Raw genomic sequence first — 25,170 nt, 5'->3', positions numbered from 1 at the left:
CAAAGGAGGGTTCAACTAGGAGTGAGAGACGAATATCCAAACCACAGTGTAAAAACCAAAAGGCATCAATAAATCTTTAAAAAGGGAGAAAAACCCTCCCTTCCACTTGAACCTATCATCCCCTCAAACTATTTTCTTTTCTCTCTTTTATCTTTCACAATCAAAGTCCTAAAAGTCCAATTATATCTCTCAACCTTCCTCTTACTTCTCAAACTCTTGCTTCTGGCTTCTGACCCCACCGTGAAAATGAAACACATTCCCTTGAGAGCTAAATCCCTTCTAGGTTTCAAGCCTACTTTTCTGTAACTTCTGACACTGTCAACCAGCCCCTCCCCTCTCCTAGTTCATCTTCCACCATCTTTTAGCCATTGGTGCCTCACTCTCCAAGCCTGACCTCTGGAGACCATGCCCAGGAGGAACTAAGTCACTCAGTACTGAACCCCCAAGGATCCTGCTTCTTCAGACCAGCTGCCATCTTCCACCCTGTCATTCCTGAGTGCCTCCCCATTTTTTGCTCACAATCTATCAGGGGAGATGACGTGCAAACAGTACGTACACACAAGCTATGATGGAATAGAAGGAAATAATCAACAAAGGGAAGGCAGTAGAACTAAGAGAGATCAGGAAAGGCTTCCTGCATAAGATAGGATTTTACCTAGGACTTGAAGGAATCCAGAGGGCAGAGATGAGGAGGAAGAGCATTCCAGGCACAGGAGGACAGTCAAAATGCTCGGAGTCAGGAGACTTGTTCAAGTTTGTAATCTTAGGTATCACTAACTGGTCCCTCTTCCTCCTCATCCCCAGCATTGCCAGCTGCCAAGTTTTACGGCTAATGCCTGCACAACACATCATCTCATATGACCCTTTCCTTATATTAACACAGCAACTATCTTAATTTAGGTTTTCACTGCCTCTTGTCTAGATGACTGCAATAGCCTGTTGGTCTCCCTGATTCTATCCTCTCCCCCCTCTCCAATATATAAAGCCTTCCCCCAAACTTTCCAGTTGTTTTTTTTATTTAACTTTGTGTCTTTATTTAACTGTGTACATGATGTATTTCCCCCCAGTAAGCTCCCTGAGGGCCAGGGCTGTCATTTTTATTTTTGTATTATTAGCATTTAGGACAGGGCCTGGCACACAGCAGAAGTTTAATAAATGTTTGTTAAACTGAGTAATAAAATTCTACATCATAATAGATGGAAATTATTGGTAAGAACCCCCTCATATAACATTTTCACTTTAAAATACCAGTATCTTTATCTTGTCTTATCTGATTCTTCCCTCCAGCTTCAAAAGTAGTTTTCCTTTGCATCTCGAGAAGTGACCTTTCTACTTTACTCTAAGCCACATTCTTGCTTAATAACTCACGTTTCTAAAATACTCTTTAAGATTTATAAAGTACTTTCCTCAAGACAGCTCTGGGAGGCACTGACTACAAGTACTTATTCTCATGTTACAAAGGAAGGAACTCACACTAAAAGGCTGCATGGCTCGCCCACAGCCATATGCTAGGAACATAGGGCCATGGATTTCATGCTGGAAAGGCCTTCAGAGGGGCTCCAACCCAAGCCTCTCCTTTCATGAGGAAACTGAGGTCTAGGGAAATTAAGTGACCTGTCCAAGGTCACACAGGAAATAAGTGTAAGAGGTGGGAACTGAACCCAGGGTTCTTTCCACTACCCTACACAGCCTCCTTAAATCTTAAGTGTTAGAGGATTCAAAGCAGTTCTCCAGATTTTGATCGTCCTCTACCTCTTTTGGAACGTCATTAAACACCCACCTCCAGTACATTCACTCTCTTTCTCTCTCAAGTAGAGGAATAAGCAAACATGCTCCTATCTCTTACTTCTCAAAGAAAGCTTCATTTAAAGCCCTCCCCCATATTAATTCATTTGCTTCTTCTATTACACTCCTTCCATGGATACTTCCTCTACTTTCTGGTCTCTTGTTCCCTGGTCATCTGCCTTAGGCCTCACAATGGCCTGTACACTTGCACTGGAACAGCTCTCTCAAAAACCAGCAACGACTTCCTTCTCGTCAAGTCTAATGGCCATCTCTAAGTCCTTTTGCCCCTTGGCCTACATGTGGCACGTAGCATTGCTGGCCACCCCATCTTGAGACTGCCCCCTCCCTCGGCAGGGTTCTGGTTAGTACCTAACACTGTACTTGGTTTTCTTAGCTCTCTAGATTACTCTAACAATGAAAAGGTGGGATAACCATGTTCTGCGACGGGAGTGCCGGATTTGTAATCAGGAAGGTCTGGGTTCAAATCTAACTTTGGACAAGTACTTAGATACATCACCTAACCTCTCAAATACAAAATAAGATAATACTACCTCTGGAAGAGCTATTGTGAGGTTTAAATGAGATGATGTATGTAAAGCACTTTGCAAACCTTCAAGTCTGTCAGTCAATACACAATTAAGAGCCTACTATGTGCCACGCACCGAGCTAAGCACTGGGGGATACAAAAAGAGGCAAAGATGCTCCCTGACCTCAAGGAGTTCACAATCTAATAGGGGAGATAACAAGCAAATAAATATGTACAAAAACAGGTGAATAGGAAATAATTAAGAGAGGAAAGGCTCTACAATTAAGAAGGGTAGGGAAAGGCTTCCTGTAGAAGATGGGATTTTAGTTGGGATTTAAAGAAAGCCAGTAGGTGGAGATTAAAAGGGTGAGCATTCTAGGAATGGGGGACAGTCAAAGAAAATGCCAGGAGCCATCAGATAGAATGTCTTGTTTGTGGAACACGCAGGAGGCCAGTACTACTAGAGTAAAGAGCATGTGTCATGAACTAAGGTGTAAGAGCTACATAAATGTTGGCTATTGCTTTTATTGTTGGCTTCTCTTATTCCTCCCACTGCCTTATATGTGCCCTCTAATCCTCTCTCTCCTGGCCCTCTGTTCTTCTCCACTTACTAACTATGGAGAGTTTATCTACTGCCGTGGAGCCAGTTATCACCTTTATGCCAATAACTCTTACCTCTCTAGACCTAATCTCACCTTCAGTATGGTTCCCTTTTTCAACTTCCTAAAGGACATTTCCACTCAAATATTCCATTTTCCTATAAAACCAAGGAAGTCCTAAAATAAAACTTACCAATTCATCACAGCCTTTCCCAATTTCAGTAACTCCATCTCTCTAGTTAGAAAACTTTGGGGTCATCTTTAAATCTTTTCTTCCTCTTATACAATGCGACCAAATTCTATTACGTCTACAAAATTTCTCTTTTTAAAAATGTTTTTCTCTATGATTTCCATTGCCACCACTTAAATCCAAAACCTTATGCCTAGACTGATAACAATTGTTTCAAACCCAAGTCCTATTTTGGGCCTTATTTCCACTCTCTCTTCTTTTCTAATCCTATCTTGCATACGGTTGCTAGACTAATATTACTAAAACACAAGTTCATAGTCTTAGAATTTTAGAGTTGGAAGGTTCCCCTGTGGCCATCTAATCCAACCCAAACTCAAAAATAGCGGTCACCAACAAATGAATGAAGCTAATTTAATTATGGGATAGTTTTAATGTCAGAAGTTTTCCCTGACATCAAGCATAGATTTGCCTCTTAGTTTCTATTCGTGCTCCTGCTCCAGTCCTCTGAGGCCCAAGAGAATAAGTCCCATCGCATCCTACTTCAGGTTCCTTCATGTCATTCATCACGTCCCTCCCTGCCCCTCACAACATTCAGTATGACCTATCAAGTCCAAACTGCTTAGCCTGGAACTCAAGGCCTCCCAATTCTAGATGAACAGTCTCAGACATCCAGTATGAAGTATCTGCTCCAAATGAGTGTCTCTGTGGTTCTGCACACAAACCAAGATAATTCCCATTTGTACTTTTCCATATGCTATTTTCCCAAGCTGGAATGCCTTAAATTCAGTTAAATGTACTTATTCTGTATCTACTGGAAGACTGTAATGTTCCCCTCCCATCTTACATGGCCTACACAAGTACTTCTCATCCTTCAAGACTTAGCCCAAGTTCTCCTTCTTCCAAGAAGCCGATAATAGTAATCTAAATTTGAAGAGCTTTCCCACCCGTTAATGGGCCCATGCAACCTGCTTACATCACAGGAAGCCCAAGTCCCACGTGGTGGGAGGAGCTTGCTGAGAGGAAAAGGAAAGGGTGCCACAGGAGATGCTGAAAGAGCAGTCAGAGCTGAGGGAGAGAGCAGACATGTGCTGTGCTGTGAGTGTGTTGGTGGGAAGGCCCCTGCAGGGGGGCAGATGGCTTTGGGATGGAGTGGTTCTCCGCTGTGATGTTGTGTACTGAATTCTTGGTTGCTAGGATGGATTGGGCTTGTTGGTTTGGGGATCTGGTTCTCTGGTGTCTGAATAAATGGTTTACATCTTCTACCTTCTATACAGAGAGTCTCCTATATTTTGCGATACAGAACCACACAGGCGTATCGACAACTGTCTGTCTATATTGTGACAATTGCCTTGCTAATACAAAGTCTCCCCTGACTATTCTGGCATCAAGGAATCTTGCTCTTCTCTGACTCCTATCATATTCGGAACGAGGACTATACAATTTAGCATTTAATTTTAACATTCATTAGCCTTGTCTCTCCAAGTAGACTGTAAGCTCTTAAGGGATGGTTCCTTCCCCACAGTCTTCAACTTTAAAACACCTTCACTAGGCCCTACCATGCCTCAAGCTACCACACTACATTTCTCCTCCCTTTATCAGCGGAACTCCTGGAAAAATCTATATTTGTCTATATTTGTTGCCTCCCATGCCTCTCCTTTCACTTACTCCTTTTTGCAACGTGGCTTCTGACCTAACCATTCAAATAAAACTACTCTCATCAGAGTTATCAATGTTGTCTTCCAATTACCAAATCTGATGGTTCTTTCTCAATCCTCATCCTTCACCTTTCAACTGAATTTGACACTGCTTACCACCACACCCTCCTATAAAACCTCTTTGGGTTTTATAACCCTGCTCTCTCCTGATTCTCTTCTTCCTGGTCTGACAACTTCTTCTCAGCTTCCTTGGTTGGCTCATCATCCATAGCATGCATCCTAACTGTGGATGTTGCCCAAGGTTCTGTTCTACGCTCTCATGTCTTCTCCCTCTATACCACAGCTACTTAACCTGGATTCCATGAACTTGTCATTTTAATATTTTGATAACTATTTCCATATAATAGGTTTTCTATGAGTTTTATTTTCTGCATTTAAAAAACTACCATTCTGAGGAATCCATAGGCTTCACCAGACTATCAAAAGGCTTTGTCCATGACACAAAAAAGGGGCTGAGAACACCTTCTTTCCAAGACTCTTTCTCTTAATAACCTCAACAATTCCCATGCGTTTAACACTCACCTCTCTATAGATGACTCAAATATATCTGACCCATCTCCACTGAGCTTCAGTCCCGCATCACAAAATGCCTACAAGAACATTTGAAACTATGTGTCCCAGAGGAATCTTGAACTCAAGATGCTGAAAACTAAACTCATTTTCTTTCCCCCCAAAATCTTCCCTTCTTCCAAACTTCCCTATTTCTCTCAAAGGCACCATTATCCCAAGTTCATAACCTCAGTATTATCCTGGACTCCTCACCCTACCTAACCCCATACATCCACTCAGTTGCCATCTAGCCATTTCTACTTCCACAATCTCTCTTCCGTCACGCCCCTTCTTTCCACTCTGAGTTATCATCTTAGTTCAGGCCCTCATTCTCTTTCACCTAGATTATCCCAACAGTCTCCCAATTGGCCTCCCTCCCAAAAGTCTCTTACCATTTCAAGCAATATCCTACACACTGCTGCCAAAATCAGAGTTCTTAATCCCAGGTCTGACCATGTTAGTCCACTACTCAATTCTGATGGCTTCCTATTGCCTCTAGGATTAAAAACAAAAACAAAAGCAAAAGCCCACCACTCCCTGGTTAGCTTTTAAAGCCCTACATGACCTGATCCAACACATCTTTTCAGCCTCACTACTTCCCCTCCATATCTGCAATCCAGCCATACCGGCCTTCTCTCTGCTCCTTACACAAGAAGCTGTCTCTCATCTCTGTGCCTCTGCACTGCCTCACCCAATACCTGGAGTTCTCTCCCTCTTTACCTCGGCTCCATAGAGCTTTTGTTCTATTGAGATGTAGCTCAAATACCATCTGCTGCAAAAAGCTTTTCCCGATCCCCCCAACTGCTAGTACTTTTCTCCCAAATTACACTGGTACTTAGCTACTCTGTATTTATATTTGTGCTGTATGCATATATATACGTACGTACGTATGTACATATGTGTGTGTGTGTGTGTGTGTGTGTGTGTGTGTGTGTAACTTGTATCCTCTATTAGGATGTAAGCCTCCTTGTGGGTATGAGACTCAATCTTTGTCCTTGAATTCCCAGGAGATTTCTATCTTTGTCCTTGCAATCCCAGTTCCTAGCACACGATATGTACTTTATAAATGTTTGACTAACTGATTTAGAGCAGAGACTTCTGCCCCTAGAGAGCAGGGCACACAAGCAACTGAGAAGGGAGGTAAAAGACAGAAATGAGATTGAATGGGAAGAAATCAAGTAAAATAGGGAAAAAGGTTAGTGATACTGGAGGGATGGGTCACAGGGGAGGTAACAGAATCAAATATAAATATTCCTTTTGCCCACCATCCCTACCACCCCTCCCCCTTTAGTGTAGCCTTCCCCTTTGACGCTTCACCTGACCTCCTCACCTTCTTCGGGGAAAAGACGCCCACCGTCCCCCCATCCTCTCGTACGGCCACACCCATCTCAGCCAGCAATGCTTCTCTGTGGGTAAGGAAAAGAGATGCTCAGATTGCTTCCCTTTTGCTCCCTGTGCTTCTTTTCCATAGGGATAAATAACCCAACCCCAATTTCTTCCCATTCTGGACACCTAGACATCCACAGACATCACAAGCCCATACCTCTCCATTCTCAGGGCTTCCGTCTTACGTAGCTTCTCCTCCCATGTTTCATTCAGCTCTGCAATGATCTTTTCTGTCTCCTGGATCCGCAGAGAAAATGGGTCAGCACATCCCCTGACAAGCTTCTCCCACGGAGATCTCTCAAGCACGCAAAGCCCCAGCTCCCTCTCCCACTGGCTGATGGACTCCCAGGTTTCTCACCTGTAGTCTCTCCATAGCTTCCTCAGGCCCAATATGGGGCTCAGCATTAGAAGAGAATGATGACTCCACCTCCCCATTGTGAACTGGAGGACCCAAAGGTGAGTCTGGAGCAGGTGGGGATGACAGAGCAGGCAAGCTAGTCCCACAGCTTCCCTCCTCCAGCTTTGTAACTGGGACAGAGAAAGAGGCAAAAGAGAATGAGTCTGAAAAGACATCTAGAACCATGGAACGATTATAGAACGTAGAACATTTATAGCCACTTAAAGAGTTAGAAGGGAATTGAGAAATCATCTAGTCCAAAGCAAGAATCCTTCCTATAGCTGTTCATCACATGAAGCTCCTAAGCTTACGTGCTTACACTACACAGCAGGGAAGATACAAAGAATCCATGCTCTCGAAGAGCCTCTGTTTTACTGGGAAGATACATGTCCAATAAATAAATACTAGGTAATCTGAGTAAAAGAAGAATGAGGCAAGGCTTCAGGGCTGATGGCCTCTGAGCTGGGCAATAAAGATTCTGATAAGGAGGTGGGAGGTGAGCATTCCAGGATTAAGGGATGGCTTGTGACAAGGCATAAAAATAGGAAATGGCACGTTAAATTCAGGGAATAGCAGAGGACCAGTTTGGCTGCAATTAGAGAATATTAAATAGTAATATGAAATATCAAGCCTGGAACAGGCTGGTACCAAATTATGGGGGATTTTAAATGCAGGCTGAGATGTTTACACTGCATCCTAAAAAAAAATAGGAAAACACTTAAACTGTTTTTAACAGGAAGGTGGCATGGTCAGACCTACAACCCAAGATTATTTGGGTAATTTTGTGGAGGATGAATTGAAGAAGCAGAGAAATCAATTAGGAGGCTATTTTAATAGTTCAGGTCAGATGGGATGAAGGCCCAGGGCCTGAACTAGGGTAATAACCATGTTGAAAGAAGGAAAGACATGGAATAAGGGGAGGTAATATCACTAACACTTGGCAACTAATTAAATACAAGAATGAGGGATGTCTCCAAGCATGGTTGCCTTTCATGTTCCCTAAGGGCAGAGATGGGAATGATTATGGCAATTAGGTGGCACAGTACATAGGACAGTGGACCTGTAGTCAGGAAGACCCAAGTTCAGATCCTGTTTCTGACACTTAGCCGCTGTTCGCCTCAGTTTTCCCATCTGTAAAATGCGGACAGTTATGAGGATTTAAAGGAGATGGTAATTGTAAGGTGCTCTGCAAACCTTAAAGATCTTCAATAAATACCGGCAATCATTATTGTTGCTATGGTGGTTTGTGTGTCCCCCTTAGTCTTTTCTTCTGGGCATGCTCCAATTTATCAAGACCCCTTTAAAAAGGCCTCAAAATAGAGTATGACAGTAGAGACACGATCTGACCAATACAGAATATATTACGGTTACAACCTCCCTATGATCTGGACTCTACACACTTCTGAAAATTCCCAGATCTTTCTTTTAATCCAGGGCTCTATACTTATAAAGGTGACTTTTAAAACTTAACTATAGGATTTTCTATTTTTCCCTCTAATTTGCTGGTTTGGCCCCAGAATTCTGGTCTATCAAGATAATTCTGTATCCTGATTCTTTCCACGGAATTAGGCTATGAACTTTGTGCCATTTACAAGTTTTATGAGCACCTATCCTAGGGTTTCATTATGTAAGTAATAAGCACTTAATAGTAAATATTTGTTGAACTGAATTCATCCAAAACATTAACAACACTAAGGAGCACCCTGACCACATACGAGTAAGGAATCTGGGGGTAAGTAAAGGATGGAACCCCAGCTCCCAACCTCCCAATCCCTTATACCTCCCAGAGCAGAGGCTGAGAGCCCCTGGGCCAGCAGCAGGTCTCGGAGCCGGGCTACCTCCTCCTGGAGCTCTCTGATCAGCCGTGCATTGGGGTCCTCATTGATAACTGCATTACAGCGGATCTGCTTGGTGCGGTCTGCATATCTGGGGCAGGGAGGGAGGGTCAGGGTGGCCTAGACTTCAGCCAGCTCCCTTTTGTTGGTCTGTTTGTCTGTCTGCATCTCCATCTCTTCCAATCAACCAACATGTCTAAAGGTGTAGCAGGGGCCCTACAGAGCCCTTAAATCAGGGTCCTAAGCAACTACTCCCTAAGTCCCTGGCTTCCCCTGCCTGTCCATCTGATGCCTTCAGTGTCCCAGAGTCCCAACCTGAGGGTGCTGAGTGTCTCTTCATAGTTGATATCTGCAGGGCTTAAAGCTGCAATCATTGCTGTGCGTGAATTTCCTCCTGGGAATAAAGGAGAGGAACCATTGGGGCTGGATTTCAACAGGGGTCAAGCTGGCTGAGGGTCAGGTAGTGAACATAAGATCCATGGTGGGGCAGGGCAATTGGGGGATGGAGAGTGGGAATTAAATGAAGAATTATGAAGCTAATAGTAGAGTCTTGGTGGCGATGAGAGAAATGTGAAACCCCTGTGAAGGTCCTGGGGTTAGTGGGAGGCATGGGAAGTGACTAAGTGGTTCTAGGGATAGCAGGGTACCTGTCCAAGTGAAAAGAATAATCAATGGCATAACAGGCTCAACAAAAGGGGGCGAGAGTAACATAAAGAAAGGTAGGACACAGGAGCTCTCACCTAAATTCTCCTTTAGTAGCCAGGTAAGCACAGAGTCCCTATAAGGGATGAAATCTGATTTCCGCTTCTTTGATTGCTAGGGACAAAAAGAAAGTGCAAGGGAGGATGAAGTGGGAACTTTTCCACCACTGTAACTCCCTCTTTCCCCCAATATTAGTCCAGGTCTCACCATCTCTGCTAGGGCTGAGATCACTTTTCCTAATGTGGTGAGGGACTTATTTATATTGGCACCTTCCTGGAAGGCGAAGAGAAGAGTACAGGCAGTGAGACGGCCCCTGTATCACTCCCCCACCACCCCAGCAAGAGAACCTCCTCCACCCCCATCCGCTTCCCAGATCCCTATGTCTCTGGATCTCTTCTCACCTTCAGCCGCATGCCCCGGGCCCCTGAAGAATCAGCTCGTTCACTCCCAGCCAGATCCACCAAACTAATTTTACTGACCTAGAGGTCAGAAGTTAAAAGAAGAGACAGGAGGTGATGAGTTAGGCCAGAGAAAAGAGGAAAGGAGAGAAAAGCAAAAAGGAAGCATAATGGAACTACCCAGCAGAAACTCGGGCAACTACTGAGTGGCTGGAGGAAAGGGGTCTACAGGCATATTATTTATTCCTTCTTTCTGAAGTGGTGGAAACTGGAGGAAAGATGATCAGGATCAAAGTGACATACTCTTTCCAGTAATGTGGGGAAGGGTGTTTCCCGGCCTGAGAGGAAAAGCAATGGGTCCTAGGTTCAAGAAGAACAAATGGCGAGGAACCCACAGAGGAGACAGAAAGCCCACCTTCTCTGTGTCCAGTCCTGAGAATTGGTCATGGCAACGCTGAGTAAAAACGATGGTGAAGACAGCATGGGAACGGCTACTGGTCTCATTCATGTTGGTGGCAGCCACTGTCCTAAGGAAAGGGAAAAAGAGGGGATTCGGGTCAAAGGATCCAGTCTAATCAGCCCTAGCCCTCTCCTGGAATTCAGGCATTTAGAGCTTCAGGCCCAGACTTCCTCCTCCTCCAGCTCCCAGACCTCACCGTGCTTTGTTGCCACAGTCCATTAGGTCAGCGATGTCAGCATAAGAGGTAACTGCCAGCTTGGACAGGTCCTGAACATAGGGACCCAAGATGGGGTGCTCTCGCACCCGCAGTCCCCCTCTGCTCTTGGGGTTCAGAAGGTCCCGTACACGCTCACAATAGATCTCCATGTAGCTCACCTGGGGTGGAGGGTACAATGATCCATGTATGTGGTTACTTTTAACTTGCTTCTCTGCCCCACTTAACCCAGTGCTGGGTCCCCCGGATGCTCAGGCATTTAATTCCTCCAAGTCCTTTTCTCACCTCCACAGAGTAGGACAACTGGGCATTCTGGTTCTCACTAACCCGGGAGAAGAGGTCCTCACAGAGCTGAAGGAAAGGGAAAAGGAGCAACCAAAAAACAGTAACAACAAGGGTCAGACCTCTCCATGCCACTCTAATCACCACAAACTCCACCAAAAAAAGGAACCTAGCTCTAGCACCCAATTTCCCCCCTCACATCTAACTAGTTCATGTTCTCCTTCCACCCTAAGCTCAGTCCCTTGGGCCCGAGTTCTCCAATCCTCTAATATTTAGGCTTGACTTCCCTCAGGGACCCAGGGATTCTCTAACTCAGTTCTCCCTGGTATGTCTCAGGGATGTACCTGGGGCACAATGCCTTGCTGCCCTGGCTCCTGCCGCCCCATCATGGTATAGGATTTTCCAGCGCCTGTCTGACCATAGGCAAAGATGCAGACATTATAGCCCTCAAAGGCATGAAGCAGCATCTCCTCTCCGATATCCTGATACACTTGAAGCTGAGATGCAAACTGAGGGTCCTCTGCCTGAGAAGGATCAAGAACACAGAAGTAAGGTAGGAAGGCAGGGAAGAGATGAGAACCAGCTGTTTTGGTCTTCAGTGTCTAGGACTTAAGCATCTTGTCTCTCAATCCCTATTCACTACCCAGAACCCAAGAACTTAACCACACCCTACCTTTCCCAGGCCTTCTTCACTACCCAAAGTCCTACCCCCACCCCTCAAATCCTCAGCTCTTCCCTCCCCTGATCTCACGAAGGACACTGTGGTTTACCCTCCCCTACCAAATAAGTAACCTCACCGAGGTGTGGGACCAGTAGGAGTAGTCGAAGGTGAAGCTTTTGGGGGCATCCTTGCTCTGCTTGGGATTGGTGATAGCTAGCAAAAGGAAATGAGGTAAGGACAGGACTGGTCTCCAAGCTCTCAGCCCCAGAACTCCTTCTCCATATAGCCTCAGCCCTTGGATCGGGGAAGCAGGAACCCTCTGCCCCAGTTCACAGCTCCCATTTAAGACTCCCCAACCCCCTCTAACTAGAGCTAATTTTGGCTCCCTAAGACCTGCCTTCCCAGCGAGCTGCCTCCCTGATTGGGCAATGAGGGCTGCAGGCCAACATTCCTTACCCCCCCCCACCCCTCCGTCCCATGGCCCAGAGAACACACAAGAGAAAAGACTGCTCCCACCCCCACCCTATGCTCACCTAAAACCCTCCCAGTGCCTCTAGTGGGCATGTCCAGTGTCCTCCAGCCTTCCCCCAATCCCAGAAATCCCTGTCAGTGCCCCTGGGACTCACTCACAGGTGGTGTTGCCCTGCATGCTGACCACACACTTGGCATCATGGCTGCTCTCTCGGGCGTTAAAGGGTCGTACCCTCACAGCAACCTTCACTGAGGCACCTGCCATGGCCCTAGAGACTCCCACCCCACTCAGCTGGAAAACGGAAGGGGAAGATGGTACAGGTAGCACCAAGAAGAGAAGAGGTGAAAAGAGACTTCCATCCCACCATTTCAGCTCCCTCAGGGCCCCAAATATCTCCTACCTTTCCCCACCTTCTAGCCATACATGCACTTAGAAACCCACTTTCATCTCCCAACCCTGGCTCTTTCCCTCACCCTGTGTGTCTTGCCCTCTTTCCTTCCCCTCCCCAACTCCCAAGCCTGTTACCTGGTGTCCTGGCCCCAGGTTGGGGGTACTGTGTTGCCTCTGGCTGCCACTGGCCCTTGTAAGGGGGGCCCCATCCTATGCTTTGGGCCTGGTTGCTCCTGGGTTGTGGGGGACAAAGGGATAACATTGGCTATAGAGGACACTGGATGGAGTCCCCTGAAATCCCTAGGTTCTATCTACGAGGCATGGCCAGGACGGTGGGAGGGCAATGGAGGAGAAAATCAAGCGCCTAACGGTCTAGGTGAGTTTTGTCCAAAGTGAAACCAACAACTTGGACAACTATCCTAAACCTGCCAATAAAGGCTAGGACACAGAGACCTCAGGTAAAGAGTGAGAGACACAGTTTGAGAGCGGAGCTGAACGGAAAGAAGATGCAATGAGAAATACAGTGAAACATAAGGGAGTAAGTGAACATGTGGGATGGGACGTAGAGACGTTAAAAGAGAGAAGAGTTCTGAGATAAGACAGAAAATGAGAGACAAGAAAAAACTGAGAAAAACATAGAGAAATCTATAACTTAACTTCCTACGCTGAAGGATTCTGATCCCTTCTGCCTAGTTAGTTGATAATTATTTATTAATAGATACTGTGCTAAGCCCGGAGGATACAAAAAAAAAGGAAAAGACAGTTTATCATCAAGGAGCTCATATTCTAAAGGTGAAGACAATACACAAACAATTATGTATATATAAGATATATACAGGGTAAATTGGAGGTAAGCTCAGAGAAGGCACTAGCATTAAGCCAACATGAAAGAAACATAAACATGTGTATGTATAAATTACAACAGCCCACTGGCCCATCTCCAAATGTAAATGTACATAATAAAGGTGTACATAATAAATGTACAAACAAAGGTGACAAAGAAGTCCTCAGGCTTTGAGGTTCGGCACCCAAAATCTGGGATCCAAACATCATGAATTGCTTTGACATTCTTCAAACCCACCTGCCCCCAGCACCCCAGCTCTTCCTTCCAAGGACAATGAGATTGGGAGGGTGGGGCCATCCTGTTTCCCTACAATTCTCTGGGGAAAGGGGATAGTGCTCTTACCAAGAATGAGTAAAGGGGATACTAGGTTCCTGATAGGGTAGAGGGAGGGAGGAAGAGTCAATAAAAGGGAGCTTAGGTGTCCAGATACCTGGGTCCTCAAAAGAGGAAACAGCCTAACTCCACTCCCAGATCCAGGACCCAAGCATCTAGCATCCCTACTGTCTAGAAGGTGTCAGGCAGGAGTCTAGGAATGTGGATGAGCTGGTGCCTACACCCTGGGAGGAGAGAGGCTGAGCCAGCCTACGCCCAAACGGGACAAGGGCAGGGAGGGCACGAGGAGTTCCTGATCCTAAGGTTTTCCTCTTCACACCCCAGACCCCATTTACTCTCTTCCTCGAGCTGGGCCTTACCTCTCGTTCTACAAGCTGGGGCTTGGGAGGGAGGAGAAGAAAAATTGGGAGATAGGGCTGCGTGGACAGTGACAGAAAGGGATCTCAAAGTGAGATCGCAGCAATGAGCTCCGGAAGTACAGCCCTGACCTGTAACTCCCCACTGGGGAAGGGAGAAGAGGGGACAGTGGGGTGGGATGTGGGCTGAGGAGGGCGGTAAGGCTGAGAGGGCGGGCTCACCCCGCCAGGATACAAGAAGGGGAGAGCGGCCTCTTGGCCGGGCACTGAGGGTAGAAAGTGGGGCATGGATGAGAGCTGGGGGGGGGGGGGCGGCTCAAAGCAGCCGGTCATGAGGCCTGGGGAGAGGCGAGGAGAAAACACGCAGACTGAATCGGATCAAAGAGACATTTAGAGCCCCGGAGGATGGACACCGAGGGAGGTGCACAGACTGCAGGCGAGGCCGGGACGCACTGCCCGGCAGGGCTGGGGGGAGACCGGCGGAACCAGGAGGGAAATGCCAGGGTGCCCAGCCCTGCCCTCCCAATGCCAAGGCCCCCACTTCCTCCCCTAGCCACTGGGGGCAGCCCCGGCGGGGCCGCGGCCCGCGCGGGGGCGAGGGAACACCGCGGCGCCCCGGGGGTGGGTGCCCGGGCCCGCCGGGCCGCCCGGCCGGCGCACCTCGCCTCCTGCCCGGCGCTGAGTAATGCGCCAAGAATTCGGCCGAGGCCCCCCCGGCGAGGCCCGCCCGGCCTGGGCCTTCTCCTCCGTGTCCGCCAGTCCCTCGGACAGACGCGGGGGTCTTGCCGCCACGCCCGTACCCCGGGCCCAGCGTTCCTCGGGGGCCGCGAGCGCTCACCTCTGCTCCCCTCCTCCTCGTCCTCCTCGTCCCGGGGTCCGCTCTCCTCGCCCGACTGCCCCGTTGAGAGCGAGGGCTCTCCTGGGGCGACTTCCCCCAGGCCCCTCGCACCGGGGCCGGCGGAGGAGGCGGGGAAAGGCTGCGGGCACGGAGAGCGAGGCAGCAGCGCGGCTGCGCCCGGCCGCGGCGGCTGCAGCGAGCGAGCGAGCGAGCGCCCGGGGTGCGGGGGGTGGGGGCCGGGCTCCGCGCGCGCGCACACGCGCGATCACGCCGGGGCGGGCAGAGAGGGCCGGCTACTCCTCTTGTTAAAAGGGCGATGCGCCCGGCGCCGGAGAGCCGACCTGGACAGCGCTGCGGGAGCCTGGGCAGCGTGCCCGGCCTCCACCAGAGACGGAGAGGGGCATTGCGCTCCCCACCCTTCGGGGCGGGGCCTTCCCGGTGGCCCACGCCAAGCTCACGGCTTCCCCTCGCCTTGCCCCTCCGCGGCTGTTTCAGGTGCTACCTGCCAACCTGTCAGCCCTGCCGGCTCTGAGCCCGCTCCACGCTCCCCCTTCTCCCTTTCTGCAGCTACCCTCTGCCCCTGACTATAACCCGCATTTCGATAGCATTTTAAGGTTTACAAAAGGCTCTCCTCTTATCTCTGTGAGGCAGGTGGTGCAAGTGTTAACACTGCGAGTGTGATTTCTTTACAATTCTCCGGTTGACACCCCCCCCAATTCCTTTGTTAATCTTAATGGGGGCAGCTAGGTGACAAGTAGAGCTCTGGAGTCAGGAGGACCTGAGTTCAAATCCAGCCTCAGACACTTGACACACCTACTAGTTGTGTGACCTTGGACAACTCACTTAACCCCAATTGCCCTGCCTTCCCTCCTGAAAAAAAAAATCAAATGACAGAGATGGAGGAAAAACAAAAATAAATAATTAAATAATTGAAACTGATCCAAGGGAAAAAAAAATCTTAATGGTTCTCAACTATTAGTTATCTACAATTGTTCCTCTCTACATGTCTGAATTGTCCCCTGCACTCCTAGTTGTACCCAACTACCCCTGTCCATTTCTAACTCCAACTGGCCTTTCTGTTCACCCTTAACTTTCCCTAACTGTCCCTTTACCATCCACCTAGTACATTCATCAAATGTCTTTATCTCTGATTTTAGGTGGCACTTTTGTTTACTCACAGGTCCCAAATTCTGTACCAGTACCAGTACCCTAAATGCCTAGATTTTGACACTACCTTTCCCCATCCTTTTACCTGGCTTCCCTCTAACTATCCCCCAATTGCTAATTTAGTGCTGCCTGCAACCTGTCATTTACTACCTTTGTATCTGTGACTCCCACAGCTACCTCCACTTGTACCCCTAACCTTGCCCTACCCACCCCATCCCCCCAGTACACATTCAGATTCAGCTACTCCACAGTCCAGCCCAGCAACCTGCACAATCCTTTACCCTGAGGAAGAGGATGGAGACCTTCCTCTGACCACACCTTCCACCTCCTGCTTCACTTGTCCCCTGAGGTGATAAGGGACTGGACTGGGAGATTCTGCCCCAGAGTGACTTCCTCCTGCTGCAGTGTCAGCCTAATCTACAGCCTTAAGTAAGAAGAGAAGCTAGAACTTCCTCTGACTTAGCCTTCCATCTCCTACTGAAGGTGTCCCCTGAGGGAAGGCCTCTAGACTAGGCCACCAAAGCAACTTCCATCTGCTGCCCGTCTAATTTCCCAAAGATGTGAAGAACCTCGGCTGCAAAGAGGAGCAACTTTCCCTTTGGCCTCAGGCCTTCCATCTCCTGCTGTGCCTTTTTCTTGGTGGAAGAGGAAGAAGAAAGTCTCTGGAGAGTAGGACAATCCATCTCCTGCCAAGCAGTTTCCTATCTAATCTCCAGCTTTTGGAGGGAAGAGGAATAGGTGAAATAGGGCCTCACATCTAACTTCCATCTCATGCTCCACTTGCCTTCAGCCCAATTTCTAGCCTCTTCTGAAAAAAGGATTGGCACCTTCTACTCAATGAACATTCATTCTCACACCTGGTCACACCCTGTACATCTCAGTGATTGTGAACCCCTGTAGGTCCTCATTCAAACTCCATTCCCCATCCTCCATCACCCAATTCCTTATTCCCATCTCCCTCAACCTTCTCACCCCAAAGTTCCAATGAAAAACCACCCACCCCTTCTACTGTGCCCTCTGGAATACCTGTTCCATTGGTAATAAGCTTCTCTTTATCCTAAATTTTTTTACTTTCTCCCTCCCAGTCTTGTAGCTATTACTGAAACCTGGCTCCCCACTGATGACACAGCCTCCTTGGCTACCCTTTCCAGTACTGGCTGCGCCTTCATCCATTCCTCTCAGCTCCATGGTTGAGGCAAGCAAGTTGGAATACTCTTTGCCCCGCATTGACACTTCCAGGTCCTGACCCTAACTCCATCATTCAGTAAACTCCCCTCTTTTGAGGGGAGTTCATATCTACTGCTCAATAAAAATCCTGGTAGCTGCTGTCTACAAACCTCCGGGCCACTCCCCTTCTTTCCTTAATGAGTTTGGTACCTAGTTCACAATTTTTGTCTCCCGCCCAGCTCCTGCTCTCATCCTTGGGACTTCAACATACGTATCGACTCTCCATGAAACACCTTGACTACCTCAACCTGCTCACTTCCCCATCCTACTCTATCCAGCTTCAACAGTACACAAAGGTGGTCACATTCTTGATGCTGCCGTCACCTTCATGTTCAAAATTCCAAAATTCCTTTATCTGATTATAATCTGTTAGCTTTTTATTTCTTTCCTACCTTCCCTTACCAGACTCTGTCCTTTGTCCACACCATGACCCGCATCCCTTGACTCCCCAGTTCTCTTATAGGCCATCACCCCTGCACTAGCCACTACTTCCTTTTCCCCCCATTTTCACTCCTTGGTAAACCAGCTCAACTCTACACTACTCTCTTTTGAGTCTGTAGCCCTCTTATGACATATTACTGATATATCATATATATCCCTTATCTTATGATATGTCACTGATGTATCATATATATCCCTGCTAAGCCTCAGCCTTGGATGATTCGCACTATCTGTTGCCTTTATTCTTACACATGTGATGCTAAATGAGTGTGGAGAAAAATTACACATCCATTCAGACTGGCTTCATTGAAAATTTACGTTATACAACCTCAACTGCGCTCTCACTGTTGCTACTCATAGCTCTCTTATCAACTCACTATCCCACTCTCCATAGTGGTTCTTCTAACCCTTTTCACCTCTCCTAACACTTCCCATGGCTCCCGCTCCCCTCCTTAGCTGAGAACCTTGTCTCATATTTTACATAAAAAAAATTGAATCCATAAGCTCCCCCTTCTCCCCTCTTCCTCATTTCATATCACTCAAATGCTTTCTGCCACTATCTCCTCCTCCTCCCCATCACACACGTAGAAGTGACCTTACTTTTACCAAAGGTAAACCCTCTACCTATACAAGCCATCCTATTCTATCCTACCTCCTCCAACAGATTGCATCTCTACTCTGTCACTTATTTTCAATATCTCCCCGTCTACCGGCTCCTTCCCTACTACCTACAAACATGCCCATTTCTCCTTCATTCAAAAAACTGTCACTTGATCCTTTCATCCCTAATCACTATCTTCTCATCTTTTCCCTATCTTTTGTGCCTAAAAGGCTCTCTGCAATATGGGATTTGTCTCTCCTCGCTCTCTTCTTAACCCCTTACAGTCTGGCTTCAGACTTCATCATTCCACCAAAACTGCTCTCTCCAGTGAGCTCTTAATGGCCAAATCAAATGGCACGTTCTCAATCCTCATTCTTCTTGATCTCTTATCACCCTCTTCTCTCTAGGTTTTTGTGACACTGCTCTTTCCAAACTACTTCTCCTCAGGCTCCTTTGCTGCATCCTCACCCAGATCATTCCCTAGAAGTGTTGGTCTCCCACAAGGTTCTGTCTTGGGCCTCTTTTCTGTTCCTTCTGTACTGCTTCACTTGGTGATCTCATCAGTTCCCATGGATTTAATTACCACTTCTTACCATTTAATTCTCATCTCTACCTATCCTGCCCTAATGTCTCTGGTGATCTCCAATCTTACATCTTCAATGCCTTTCACAACTGGAAATCTTGAAGGCATTTTAAACTCAACAAGTACAAAACAGAACTCATTATCTTTCCCCCTAAATCCTTCTCCCCTCCTAACTTCCCTATTGCTTTGGGCAATACCATTCTCTTGATCATAACCTAAGTGTCATCCTCAACTCACTATCTCTCAATCCCTATATCCAATATGTTACTAAGACCTGCTGATTTCATTTTTGGAGCATCTCTGGAATACTCCTCCTCTCCTCTGACACTGCCACCCACTCTAGTGCAGGCCTTCATCACCTCAGCCCTGACTATTGTAATAGCCTGCTGGTAGATCTACCAGCCTCAAGTTTCTCCTCACTCCAATCCATTCTCCATTCAGCCACCAGAGGGATTTTCCTAAAGTCAAGGTCTGACCATGTCACCTCCCTACTCAGTAAACTCCAGTGGCTCCCTATCATCTCAAGATCAAACACAAAATCCTCTGATGTTCAAAGCCTTTCATAATCTGCCTCCTCCTATTTTTCTAGTCTTCTTACACCTTACTTCTGGACATGTACTCTCCAATCCAGTGACACTGATATCCTAGATGTTCCATAAAGGAAAAAAAAGTCTTATCTCTCAGCTCCAGGCAATTTTTCTTTTTGTAATTCCCCATGCCTGGAATGTACTCCCTCCTCATCTCTGCCCAATGGCTTCCTTTAAGTCCCAACTAAAACATCGTCTTCTACAGGAAGCCTTTTCTAACCCCTCTTAATTCTAGTGCATCTCTCTTTTAATCATTTCATTTATATTCTATATATAATTTGTTTGTAAATTTTTATTGCTTATTATCTCTCTCTTTAGATTGTGAGCTCTACAAGGACAAGGATTGACTGTCTTTTGCTTCTTTTTGCATCCCTAGTGCTTAGCACTTAATGAATGTTTATTAACTGACTCCTATTCTATTCTAGGAAATCAGATATAAGGTACTTAGGTGGAAGCACTTTTTTATATGAATAATTTGGTTGTTGAAAGGGGCAGATCATTTTTGTATATGAAAAATTAATAAAATCCACTATGAATGTATGTGTTGCCCAATGTGCTTCCATGAAGAAATACAATTTCTCAGATAAAATGTAGAAAAGAGAGACAAACTATTAGGAAGACCAGATAGAAAACTGCCTATCAGATCAATGTACTGAGAGGACCTGTTTCAAGGCAGAGAAATGATAGAGGTTATGGGTCATTGTAGTCCATTTGTGTGTGATTGTTTTAGAGCTGGGGAGAATATAATTGACAGGGTAGGAAATCAAATAATTAGGGCCTGAGGAAATTAAATATGGATTGTTAGGTTTATACCTAAAAGAAAAGTGGATTTTGTCAGGATTTGTTTCTTCATAAGGGAAGATGAGTTGCTGACCACCAGGAGGTTCTGACTTGAGGCATTGAAAATAATTGGGAAAAATTGAGAAAAAGCCACTTGTAAAAGACTTCAGTGTGAAGATGTTAACAAGACAATCAACTGACAAGAAAATTTCAGCTACTGTGCTGGGAGCTTGCTGATTGGAAGAAATGCATTGCTTTACTGACTGAACAAAAAGGCTGAAACAGTGAGCTCTTTGGGAAAAAAAAAAGTCAAATGCTGATCTATTGTCTTCTAGCACCATCTACAGCTTGAAGAGGCAAAAGTTCTCAAAGGTGCCTAGACCTCCACTTCCTTCTATGAGGGGAAAACAGAGGATAACACAGATTTTGTCATCTTCTTTGTTAAGAGAAGACATTTGAAGCTGATTGGATAAAGCAGAATCCTGAGGAGCCAAGAGCTGGATAGGCTTTGTCTGCGTTGCTTGGGAAGCCAACTTGGGGAGTTCTATAGCGAGTTTTGCTTTGCTGTAAGAAAAGATTGAGAGGTGATTAGACAAAGTAGAATTTTATTGAGTGAAGAGTGGGTTTGTTTGAGAGCCAACATGAGTTGCTTATAGTTGTCTGGCTTAAGGTAACATCTTACTACAATAGCATAATATTTTCTCAGTGCCCTGTTAAGAATAACTGTGAGTTAAAACAGCTTGTCACAGCTTAATCAGCCCCCAGAATAGAATAGATTTGCTCAGCAATAGGGCAGTAAGGACTAGAAGGTTGGCAGCTAGCAAAAAGGAAGCTTCATGTTGTGCAGGTGCACAAAGGTGTGAGTTCCCCCAAACGCACAGGCACTCATGTCCCTCCTTGCTAGGTTTTTCTAAATGCATGCCTACTTTCTCCCATCAACATTGTGCATTAATAGGAGTATAGGTGTATTGTGACATTTTGATTATTCCTGCATTTGCTATATATTGAGTAACTGTGCTGTTATGATCATTCTCCCTGTTGCCTTATCACTAAATAAATGTTTGTGCTTAAGAGTTAATAGTGTCCTGGTGATTGATTTTTCTATAAATGGGAAGCATAACTGCGAGGGCTCTGGAGCTACAGCATCAAGTAGTATCCCCTCTACAATAGGATTATCCCTAGGGCCCTAAAAGAGGTTGAGTCATAATTACATAGTGGTGGTTCTTCTCTAGGAACCCCAGACCTACCAGTGTGAGGGCAGGTTGGATTGAGCAAGCCAGCTCAGAGAGTGATAACGGAGGTGGGTCAAGCCATGTTTAGGTGACACAAACATCCAATTTCTCAACTCTCAGATCCGCCCTGACCCTATTATGTCATTTTCTACAATGAATGTCTCATTATTCTTCATTTTCCGAAGGCTCAAAGAGGGAGCTCATTCAAACACCCACCAGTGCTGCATGAGTTCAGAAGGTATGGATAATTTCATCCCTTTTCCTGGTCAGTCTTTGCTCTACTGTAGGAATACCCTTGTTTGAATTTGGAAATGGGGAGGAGGGCTGAAGGGAAGATTATAAAGCTTGTTCGCTATCAGTCCTGTCAATCAACATGTATTTATTAAGCAAACACTATATACTAAGCACTGTGTTAAGTGCTAAAGATACAAAGAGAATAAAAAAAATGGTCCCTGCCCTAAAAGAGCCCATAGTCTAATGGGGAAGACAACAAGTAAATAAATATGCACAAACACACTCTATATAGGATAAATAGGAAATAAACAAGAAGGCAGGGAATACCTGATTTCATGGAGTCAGATTTAATCAACTGAGCTGAGAGAGATGGTACCAGGAAGTAATGAGAATGGTACTCAAATAGTACAGAGGCAGGGAATGATGACATTCCCTGCCAAGATTTTGCTTTCCATTTTCTGCAACTCCTAACCCCAATCATCTTGAACACTATAACCTTGCTTTTGGGATGGGAGAGTACAATTCGGAAACTTCCTTCCCTTACAATAGCTTACATGTATGCATTCCTTTATCACTCTACATACATTTTTTTTCTCATCCAGTCATATTAACAATCCTGCATGTACTGGGGGAAAGGGGGAACCACACCTGTGATTTCTTTAGCAAAAGAAGTCCCAATGAGGAAAGTCCCTCTTCCAATTCCAATCAATAGGCAACTATTCTGCGCCTTACTTTTTTTAATTTATTCATTTTAACTTAAATCCAAAATGAGAAAAGAAAAGAACATTTCCAAGTACACTGCAGAATATAAGGGAGAATCCAATACAAAACAATAAATATACGTTTCACAAAAACCTATGTAATAAATCCTACACATTGGTTTCAAAGCAACCTAGCTTTCCTGCACTTCCTTCTGGGTTTTTTTGTTCTCTGCTATGTATTTTTTATTTTTTTTTCTCCTTTCTTCCTCCCTCCCCAGAGAAGGCTACACTTAAATGCAAATATATACATATCCATCCATATCTATAAACATACACAAAAAGATACACATACACATATGCAAGACCATGCTATGCATATTTCTATTTGTCAGCTCTTTCTCTGAAGGTAGATAGCATCTTCCTTCATAGATCCAAGTCTTTCCATTTTTCTAAATCAACCAGCTCATCATTTCTTGTATCAAAGCAGTATTCCATCACAAATCATATCTTATCTGAGAGATTGTCTATGAATATTTTACCCCAATTTTCTGCTTTCCTTCTAATCTTGGTTTTACTTACACAAGAAAATTTTAATTTAAAATAATAAAAATTATCCATTTTCCACTTCAACAATATTCTCACTTTATAATACAGTTTAAGGTTTGGTACTGCTAAATCTCCTTCCTTTACATTTTTTCCCTTAGTTTCTGTGAAATTCTTGACGTTTTGTTCCTCCAAATGAATTTTGTTCTTATTTTTCTAACACAGTAATATATATTTTTAGTAATTTAATGGAGATGGCATTGAATAAATGGATTAGTTATGTAAAATTGTCACTTAAAAATTATATTGACTGGAAAGCCGGGGACGGCCATGGTGGCGATGAGCCTCTTGCTGCGGGCTTCAGCCTCGGCGGCTACGGGTGCCGGCTTGGCCTTGACCCGCCGCGGGCTTGGGCCGCAGCTGCGCCTAGGCGGCTTGCTTTCCCGGAGCGTTCCGGGGGTGGGCGCCGTGGCCCCAGTCCGACATAGTGGAGACCATGGAAAGAAAATGTTCGTCATCAAACCTTCTGAATTTTATGACAAGAGATTTTTGAAGTTGTTGAGATTTTATTTATTGTTGACTGGGATTCCAGTAGCAATTGGCATAACACTGGTGAATATATTCATTGGTGAAGCTGAATTAGCAGAAATCCCAGAAGGCTACGTTCCAGAGCACTGGGAGTATTTCAAGCATCCTATAACCAGGTGTATTGCTCGTTATGTTTATGAACCTCCTGAAAAGAATTATGAGAGAACCATGGCAATCCTTCAGTTAGAAGCGGAAAGGGCTGATCTCAGGTTGAAATACCGGGAAACAGAAAGACTTATGCGAGGAAGAGGGGATGGACCCTGGTTTCATTACCTAACTGTTGATAAGCACCTTATTGATCAAGATCCTAAAGCAGTACCTGACCATTAAGCTATTGATTCTACACGTCTGATATGTGCTCTCTTTCGGGGGGGTTAAATGAAGAAATGCATACTGTATTGTTGTTCTCTGAATAAAACAGCCAATTCCCTTTTGGTCTTAGTTCTCAGTGTAGTTTGAGAAAATTGCTTTTGTTGTTAAGGGATGATTTTCTTTCTTTTTAAATTAATATATTTTTTTAGTTTACAACACTCAGTTCCACAGGTTTTTGAGTTCCAAATTTTCTCCCTCTCCCTCCCTTCCCCCCTCCCCCACCAAAGACAGCATATAGGTTCTATGTATACCTTCACATTAAACTTATTTTGGGATGGTTTTCTTTTTTAAGAAGGTCATGAATATAGCAATTAAAATTAGATGAGGGCAAAGTTTGTGAACTTCTAAAGGATAGTATTGTTTGGAAGTAGATTCTACAATATGCCCAGTAAATGAAAGTTGTGGACAGGTGGTATAACTGTATCAAAAATGACTTGTGTACCTAAGCATGTAGAATGTAGGTATCTTGGTTCATCATTGACAACTCATCTGTTTCAATTGACATTGGAATTTTTAGCCTGGATTATGTAAAAGATGAACTCCTTAATAAATTAGAAAAATGAAAAACTTCAAAAAAAAATTATATTGACTTTACCTATCCATGAATAATGATTTTCTCCAATTATTTAAATATGACTTTATTTGTACAAAGAGTGTTTTAGAGAAAAGATAAAGCGGGGCAGAGCCAAGATGGCAGAGGAAAACAGGGACATGCCCAAGCTCTCTCACGAATTCTTTCAGATACCTCTTAAGAAGTGAATCTGAACAGATCTGAGAGAGATAGAATCCACTAGGAGACGGAGTGTGGCAGATTTCCAACCCAGGAGAATCCAGAAAGTCTACTAGAGGGATCTGTTGCACTGGGCTGGGAGAGCACTGAGGGCATGAAACTATACCTGACCATACTGGAGCACCATAAGGTATGGGAGCAAGCCCAGGCCACCAGCTGCAGTGGTGATCCCCTCTGTGCCTCTGGGTGCAGAATGGGAGTCTGTCAGAACTAGGTGAGACAGAAGCAGAGAGCCTGCGGTGGCAGCAACGCAGCAGCTACTCCTGGGGCTATCAGCCCACAGTCTAAAGACTTAAAACTCACCTTATTGAACTTCCAGGAGCCATGATGACTGAGTAAACTCTAAGAGCTCTCATCCCTCCCTTACTGACCTTGAATAACCCAGAGAATAT

At 45.5% G+C, this 25,170-nt stretch overlaps 2 protein-coding genes across 2 annotated transcripts in view; one reads left to right on the top strand and one right to left on the bottom strand.

Moving 5' to 3' along the window:
- The window catches only part of KIF1C (kinesin family member 1C), a 31,832-nt gene extending 16,678 nt beyond the window's left edge, over positions 1 to 15,154 (bottom strand). The window contains exons 1-16 of the mRNA XM_036766335.1: positions 14,933 to 15,154; positions 12,697 to 12,794; positions 12,330 to 12,462; positions 11,836 to 11,912; positions 11,383 to 11,562; positions 11,042 to 11,107; positions 10,739 to 10,917; positions 10,498 to 10,609; positions 10,086 to 10,163; positions 9,892 to 9,957; positions 9,723 to 9,798; positions 9,298 to 9,376; positions 8,928 to 9,073; positions 7,109 to 7,278; positions 6,908 to 6,987; positions 6,695 to 6,770 (exon numbers count right to left, since the gene is read on the bottom strand). Coding sequence (XP_036622230.1) covers positions 6,695 to 6,770; positions 6,908 to 6,987; positions 7,109 to 7,278; positions 8,928 to 9,073; positions 9,298 to 9,376; positions 9,723 to 9,798; positions 9,892 to 9,957; positions 10,086 to 10,163; positions 10,498 to 10,609; positions 10,739 to 10,917; positions 11,042 to 11,107; positions 11,383 to 11,562; positions 11,836 to 11,912; positions 12,330 to 12,435 — 1,491 coding nt within the window. The 5' untranslated portion in view covers positions 12,436 to 12,462; positions 12,697 to 12,794; positions 14,933 to 15,154. The remainder of the gene's footprint in view (positions 1 to 6,694; positions 6,771 to 6,907; positions 6,988 to 7,108; positions 7,279 to 8,927; positions 9,074 to 9,297; positions 9,377 to 9,722; positions 9,799 to 9,891; positions 9,958 to 10,085; positions 10,164 to 10,497; positions 10,610 to 10,738; positions 10,918 to 11,041; positions 11,108 to 11,382; positions 11,563 to 11,835; positions 11,913 to 12,329; positions 12,463 to 12,696; positions 12,795 to 14,932) is intronic.
- Positions 15,155 to 23,358: 8,204 nt separating this feature from the next.
- LOC118858205 (NADH dehydrogenase [ubiquinone] 1 beta subcomplex subunit 5, mitochondrial-like) lies at positions 23,359 to 24,064 on the top strand. The gene has a single exon (XM_036768693.1). The coding sequence runs from the start codon at positions 23,359 to 23,361 to the stop codon at positions 23,944 to 23,946; it is 588 nt and encodes a 195-aa protein (XP_036624588.1). The 3' UTR covers positions 23,947 to 24,064.
- The last annotated feature ends 1,106 nt before the right edge of the window (positions 24,065 to 25,170 follow it).

Source organism: Trichosurus vulpecula, chromosome 7 (assembly GCF_011100635.1).
Source record: "Trichosurus vulpecula isolate mTriVul1 chromosome 7, mTriVul1.pri, whole genome shotgun sequence".
In the NCBI taxonomy this organism is placed as follows: domain Eukaryota; kingdom Metazoa; phylum Chordata; class Mammalia; order Diprotodontia; family Phalangeridae; genus Trichosurus; species Trichosurus vulpecula.
This window is presented reverse-complemented; position numbering and strand designations above follow the sequence as displayed.

Bases quoted from the DNA above. Each gene is read 5' to 3' on its own strand.
- LOC118858205 (XM_036768693.1), top strand. From the start codon at position 23,359: ATGGTGGCGATGAGCCTCTTGCTGCGGGCTTCAGCCTCGGCGGCTACG.